The sequence below is a fragment of the Octopus sinensis genome, linkage group LG5, assembly GCF_006345805.1.
Source record: "Octopus sinensis linkage group LG5, ASM634580v1, whole genome shotgun sequence".
Classification (NCBI taxonomy): Eukaryota; Metazoa; Mollusca; class Cephalopoda; order Octopoda; family Octopodidae; genus Octopus; species Octopus sinensis.
In genome coordinates this window covers 50,353,019-50,360,907 of record NC_043001.1, presented here as the reverse complement: position 1 = coordinate 50,360,907, position 7,889 = coordinate 50,353,019, and the positions used below count along the sequence as shown (strand labels likewise).

General features: G+C 40.2%; 1 protein-coding gene across 1 annotated transcript; it reads left to right on the top strand.

The window, feature by feature from the left end:
• The first annotated feature begins 272 nt into the window (after nt 1-272).
• On the top strand, nt 273-1,470 carry LOC115212143. Its single transcript, XM_029780983.1, has 2 exons — nt 273-675; nt 1,109-1,470. Exons 1-2 carry the CDS (start codon nt 273-275, stop codon nt 1,468-1,470), a joined length of 765 nt encoding a protein of 254 aa, XP_029636843.1.
• The last annotated feature ends 6,419 nt before the right edge of the window (nt 1,471-7,889 follow it).

Sequence of the window (7,889 nt, the reverse complement as noted above, 5' to 3'; positions counted from 1 at the left end):
TAATCATTGACATACGTTGCGCCAATATCCGCCAAAAAATTCAAAACTTTAAAAAAATTAGCTCGATAAATAATTTTGATGTGTTTAACGGGCAAATCTACCACTGTGCTATGTTTGAATTTTTCATGATTTTTTCAAGAAATGGTTTCTTGCTTTTAGAAAATCGTTATAAAAACATGAAAAGACCATTAACTAAGAGAGAAAGTGGAGCAGAAGGGTGAAAATGACGCAAGTTGGAGGCAGAAGAATCTAAGAAGTTGAGCAAAGTCTTCATGTCCCTCTTTGTAAATCATGCCGATAGTTCTTCAACACCTACCAAGAGGTCGCCTGGAGTTCAACCACGCATTTTATTGTCCAATGCTGCTTCGTGTAACAGTCCACCTCAAAAAGACGCAGAAGACAATTGTCTTAAGTCTGACAACGGTGAAAGCAAACCTGAAATCAATACGGTCGAAAACACTAACACTACACTTGAAGACGTGATCGAACAGCATGACATCGGGCTCCTTAATTTTGACACTAATGCCGGGAAGGCGATAGTTCCTGAATATTGGAGGATAGAAATAGTTAAGCTAGGCTGGAAATATTTTCAGAACTGTAAAGGACCTTTCTTGCCAACAAATAACCGCTCAATGAATAAAAACTGGTTCAAAAGGAAATTGGGAAATGGTCGAGGTGAGGAAATTCTTCGCTCATGGCTATTCTATTTCCTTCAAAAGAAGTCTGCATTCTGTTTGTGTTGTCTACTTTTTTCTCGATCAGATTATCAATCGTCATTAGAGCAGGAAAACGGATTTTACCAGAGGAAAGCGCCTGAACGAATGTTGGTTCATGAAAACGCTAAGAATCTTTGAGATACTCTGATACAGTGGAAAGAATTGGAAAGAAATCTAACCGATAACAATTATTTCATTGACGCTGCTCTCAAGTCACAAATCAACCATGAAAAGCAAAGATGGCGTGATGTTTTGGCGAGAATTCTACATTTCATTAGGTTTCTTGCAACTCAGAATTAAGCTTTGCGAGGTCATAGGGAATTACTTCAGTTGACTGAAGACTCAAATGTCAGTAATTTTCTTGGTTTACTCAAGCTTTTGACCACTTTTAGATCCGGTCATGAAAGAGCATCTTTGCTATGTAGAGAGTCACCCTGGATCAACATCTTACCTTTCACCCGATGTTCAGAATGAATATATTTACCTCATGGCATCAGCCGTTCGTCAGAATCTGCTAAAGGGCATTCGCAGGGCCAAGTATTATGGTCTCATGTTCGACACAACCCCTGATAGAGCACATCATGAACAGATTTCGCAGGTAGTAAGATATGTTGAAGTTGACTTCGAAAGAAAGTGCGTTCGCGTGAGAGAAAGCTTCCTCGGGTTCATTCAGGCGGGCGAAAAGGATGCGGAGAGTTTAGTTGATGTAATTTTGAAGCAGTTGGCAGATAACGAAATGGCACTGGAAGATTGAAGGTTACAGTGCTATGATGATGCAGCTGTGATGGCTGGGCATAGAAGCGGGGTCCAGCAGAGCATCAACGAAAAGAACAAATTGGCCCTATTCATAAATTGTGACAACCATTCGTTAAACTTAGTCAGCCTATACGCAGCTAAACACGAGTTGGTGATGTCTGCATTTTTTGGCGCAGTCGAAACACTCTACGTATTCTTTTTTTGTTCGACACACCGCTGGGAAAAACTGAAGGCCATAATGCCTGTGGATCTTAAGTAGCAATCTGAAACGAGATGGAGTGCTCGGATGAATGCAGTTAAAAACGTAAGAAACTACATCGATGAAATTCTACAAGTTATTGTAGAAGTTATTGTACAAGATATTGTCGGCGATGAAAACGAGATAACTGAGACACGGAACGGCGCTAACTTGTTGTTTAACCGTATACTCCATTACGAATTATTCGCATTGCTTGGTTTATCGATGTCCAATTTCTGCGTAATGGCAGATTTACGGATCTCCGGAAATGTTGCAATACCTTTGGAAACGTCTACAGCAACGATATCGATGCAACCGAACTTTTCGAAGAAATTCTCCATTAAAGAATACTTTTTTGCAGGTCGCGAACACCTCCAAATATCAAATCCCGAGGAGCTTCTCCAATTTATCGTCCAATATGGAAATGAAAGTGTGTTCCCTAACCTTCGCGTCGCGATACAGATTCTGCTGACAGTAGCTGTTTCCATTGGTGGTTGCGAGAGATCCTTCAGCAAGCTGAACCTGATCATGTCCTTCCAGCGAGCTTCTATGACACAAGGAAGACTCCGTGACTTCGTGTTGCTGAGCATCGAGCGAAAAGTGGAGAACACCAATTTCGATTGCATCATTGACAACTTCGCGTTGAAGAAAGCTAGAAGGGCTCTCCTTTAAACTAGTCAATGTCTACTTTCTGAATAAATAAATTTTATGAATATTTTCTGACTAAATAAACTGTTTCGTTTTCTCTTAAAAATAGGTTGGATGGGTTAGGTTTGGAAATTGGGGTGGGACGCTTTTGGCTTTGCCCTGGGCACCATTTACCCTTGCTGCGCCACTGACCATAACATGCAGGGTTTCCCCGAGGTATTGGAAATTCCGACATACAACTCAACTGAATGTTGACTCTTCATTCATAGCTCGAAGAGAAGCGTAAAGTGTATCCTCCTCCACAATAGAAATTTATATGGTGCAGTTCCAAATGGGCCTTTAGTTTGTCTTCGTGAAGGATATAGAGACATAAAAAGAGCCATTGAGGTGTTGCAATATCACAAACACAGCTGGATCATCTGTGTTGATCTTAAAATGATATGCTTCCTTATTGATCAGCAATTCAGATACACTAGATATCCTTACTTTCTATACATGTTCAACAGTAGAGCTCGAGTGATGTATTGGAAGGAGATGAATAGGCCTCCAAGATCATGAAACCTCGTGATACCAACATTCTATATGATCCACTTGTTGACATAAAGATAATCATATTCCCACCTCTGCACAGGAAAGTCATGGAGAAAAGGTACAAGGGTAGATGGGATGTAAATATGATGGCTGACGACTGGTGGAGCATGAAGTAATATCGTCTTCATCTTTATGGTTGAGAACGATATGTGGTCGTTTCGCCTCTATGACTTGGTCGCACTGCATGTTAAAATCTCAGAGTATTTTGTAATGTTCGATTTCCATTACTCCCTCTGGCTTGTGTTGATACCATTGATCGGCTCTCTCAAGGTTGGCTTTACCGCACAACAGCCAGTGGACAGATCTGGCCACATTGTCGTGTCTCCTTTTGTATTCGCGTTGTGCGAGCTTACAGCACTCACTAACAATATGGCTTATACTTTCTCCCTTCTCATAGCACATCCTACACTATGGCGAATCAGTGTTTTTATCAATGTGATATTTGGAGTAGTTTGTTCTGAGTGCTTGTTCTTTAGTGCTGCATACTAATGCCTCAGTGGGCCCTTTTAAGTTTCCTTTCTGCAACCATTGCCAAGTTCTATTCTCATCACTCTCATCTTTATTCTTCAAGAACTGACTGTGCATTTTCTTATTCTGCCAAATTTTCTTCGTCTGTTCTCTCTGATCTTTCTTAAATTGTGTTGGATCTACGGCTTCGTTCACTTTTTAAGATTCCCTGCATTTTCACTGCTTCAATCATTTTTTCTTTACTCTCCTTGACATACCAAGCCAGGATATTCTCCTCTTCCCTTACACAACCTTCACAATACACCTATACCCGTTCTCCTTCTTTCCTCTTTACATACAATCTTGATACATTACTCTTGGAGTGTAGTTCCTTGTTCATTGTCATTAATTTGCGTGTTCAATCTAGCGCTTGTAATCCATGCTTCTTCCAAGATACTATTCCTGCACCATATCTCATCAAAGTAACCGCCCACATATTAATAGCTCTAATCTTATAGCGGCCATTTAGCTTCGATTAGAGGAGCAGCCGAGTTCTCCTTAAATATTCCTTCCTGTACATTTCTTTCATCTTATTTTATCTCTTTCAATGATACCCAGGTACTTATATCCTTCCTCTCCGATTTTCTTTATAGTTTCACCACCTTCCAGCTTGATCCCATGGCTTTTACTGATTTCCTCCCTTTTGAGAATCATTACACTACATTTCTCGATCCCAGGTTCCATGCCAATATCTTTACTAGCCTCTGCACAGATGCCGTCAAATTCAAATTTTTTCTCAGTCTTATTATTATTATTATTATTATTATTATTATTATTATTATTATTATTATTATTATTATTATTATTATTATTTTATGGTTTCCATCCATTGTGACTTTATTTCAGCTGCCTTAGTACCGGGCATCTTCCGGAGGCCAAGAATAGCAAAGGCATTTTTGTTTTGCTATGCGCGTTAAAATTTTCACCACATTTATTCCATTTTACATGGAGAGCGCTTTCCGTAGTATATGGGCTGTACCCATCAAGGTTATCTTTTGTTGTTCACAGAGATTGGAGTTACCAGGGAGTTGCTTAATATACTACTCAGCTCCCTTTATCATTCCCAACGCACCAATTACTACTGATACTATCGTAGTACTGAGCTTCCACATTTTTGTGATTTCTATTTGCAGATCTTTATAGTGAGAAAGCTTTTCGTATTCCTTTCTTGAGAGATTTTGATCTCGTAGGACATACATATCTATTAACAGACAAGTTCATCTGTTGTAGTCCGTGATCACAATGTCTGGTCGATTGGAGTCAATTTTCCTGTCTGTTTGGACTGGTAAGTTCCAAAGTATAGTGACGCCCTCACCATTAGCTACATCCTCTGGATGATGCCTGTACCGCTTATCATGGGATCTAATCTTGTAGTATTTACAAGCATTCTAGTGGATGTACTGCCCTAGTCTGTCATGTCTTATGAGGTACTCCTTTTCAGTGAGTACTGGGCAACCAAAAACAACGAGAACAATTGTCTCTGTGAATTTTCCGCAAATTCTGCACGAGGGGTCAGCTCCATCTTTAAGACGTTTGCATGGTAGTTTCTGGTAGGTAATCTCTGATCTTGGGTTGCAATATCAAAACCTTCTGTTTTCCCTTGTAGCCATTGGTGTGTTAGATTCTGGTCAATATCTGGCTTGGACAGGCGGTTAGGGTATTTTTTATGCAGGAGTTTACCTTTCCAGTTGTCTTCGATATTATTCATGCAAGCTTTCTTTGCTTTTTGTTTGATACTTTTTGCATCAGTGATAGGTTTGTCACTATTCGGATCTCAGGAGAAGCAATGGTGGGTCTGTCAGTTTTGGGTGCCTTTGGTCATTCTTATTGTTAACTTGAAGGCCAAGAGACTTTTTTAATTTCTGACTAAGCTTTATGACTGAAGCTTGCTTGGAATCTTCATGCGTCAGTGCAATTCGTAAGAGCACATCACTTGTTGTATTAAGGCACGCTTCAAGGCCTATTGTTGTTGATTTGAAAGATTGTTCGAACTGTATCAGGCCCCTTCCACCTATTTTTCTTGAGAAATAAATTCTGTCTACATCTGATTTTCGATGGTGCATTCGGTACCTAGTAAAGATTTTACGGATCTTTCTATCTATATTCTGCATGTTAGTGAGACTTCATTTTATGATACCGAAGCTATATGTGGTTACTGGTATGGCCAAAGAATTGAGCGCATTAATTCTGTTAGCAGCATTAGATTCTGAATTTACGACTATTCTTATCCTTCAGTAGCATTCCTTGCGGATTTTCTCTTTCATTTTAGAGTGCTGGATACTATCACCTTCATTGGTTCCCAGATATTTGTATATTTCGGATTGGTCTAGGTTTCGAATAGCTGTAGTAGTATCAAGTTCTATGTTTTCTGCCGTTATGAACTTCCCTGTCTTGAAAGTAGCCTTTGCACATTTATCAAGTCCGAATTCCATACCTATATCAGAGCTGACATCTTTGACGATATTCAGGAGCTCTTCTAATTCTTTGTCGTTATTATTATTATTATTATTATTATTATTATTATTATTATTATTATTATTATTATTATATTATTATTATTATTATTCACGACAACCTGCACCTCATTCGCTACATCGTAGATATGGTAGTTAAGAAACCTGGCATGGGTGGGTCTCTGATGAATTTAGATCGGCCAAAAGCCTTTGATAGGATTGACCATCGATATCTGGCGGCTGTTCTCACGGCAGCCGGTTTCGGTCCGGTTTTACACGATTGGACAGAGACATCAGCACACCTCCCATATTCAACTTTTTCCCCCTCCTATACACCTTCATACCGCCCACATCAGTATCCCTACCACACACGCACCGTTATACATACACTCATACACATTGTTCAACTCATCACTCATTTCACATACCATTAAACACATACCCACAGCACCTTTCGACTCTATACACACTAGCACCAATCACTTCTCAGCACCCACACCACACACCATTATCCACACATCCACACACATTCTTCAAAAACGTCACCACACATACCTATTTCTTTACTACCCACAAGGGGCTAAACACAGAGAGGACAAACAAGGACAGACAAACGGATTAAGTCAATTATATCGACCCCAGTGCGTAGCTGGTACTTATTTAATCGACCCCGAAAGGATGAAAGGCAAAGTCGACCTCGGCGGAATTTGAACTCAGAACGTAGCGGCAGACGAAATACCTCTTAGCATTTCGCTCGGCGTGCTAACGTTTCTGCTAGAGCGCCGCCTTGTGCGTGTATCTGCATAATCTGCTTTGGTCGGCCCGAGGCTATAGTAGAAGACACTTGCCCAAGGTGCCAAGCAGTTGGACTGAACTCGGAACCATGTGGTTCGTAAGCAAGCTACTTACCACACAGTCTCTCCAACGCCTATGCTAGGAACAATGTTACGCAATCCACATTAAAACCATGATATATATCAAAGATATTTTTAAGGCGGCGTGCTGGCTGACTCGTTAGCGCGCCGGGCGAAATGCTTAGCGGTATTTCGTCTGTCGTTACGTTCTGAGTTCAAATTCCGCCGAGGTCGACTTTACCTTTCATCCTTTCGGGGTCGATAAATAAAGTACCAGTTTCGCACTGGGTGGGGGGTCGATGTAATCGACTTAATCCCTTTGTCTGTCCTTGTTTGTCCCCTCTATGTTTAGCCCCTTGTGGGCAGCAAAGAAATATATATCATTTTTTTAAAAGCACATTTTTCGTATCAAATTTCTTGATGTAAAGCTCTAGTAAGTTCTTTCAGAGTCGTGTTTTTAAATCGTGACTTGAAATAAATTCGTGGTCATTACTTAAAATAGTTTGCACTAATAATTTTAAGGAAACGCGTGAAGTACTTCAGAGAATTTGATCCAACGCTACTCACATTGTACATGCAGAAATGTTTACAATTAGCTAACAACCATCTTGCGGTTTGAATTTCAGCCAGTCTAATATTAATCTTTTCCCTACCGCTACGTTCTGTGTTCAAATTCCGCCGAGGTCGACTTTGCCTTTCATCCTTTTGGGGACAATTAAATAAGTACCAGTTACGCACTGGGGTCGATGTAATCGATTAGCCCACTTCCCCACAAATTTTCATGGCCTTGTGCCTAGAGAAGAAATAATAATATTAATCTGTTCTACTCTAGGCAAAGTCTTGAGCAGATGACTAGTCAACCACATCGACCCCAGTGCTGAACTGGTACTTATTTTGTCGATTTCGGAATGATGAAAGGTAAAGTCAGCCTCAGCAGAATCTGAATTCAGATCATAAAGCCGGAAAAAATGTCGCGAATCATTTTGTCCTGCGTTCTAACAATTCTTCCAGTTCGTTGCCTTGATGATAATGGTTTCAAATTTTGACACAGGACCAAAAGTTTTTGAGGGGTTTGTTTGTTAGTCGATTGCATAAACCCCAGCCCTTGACTGGACCTTATGTTCTC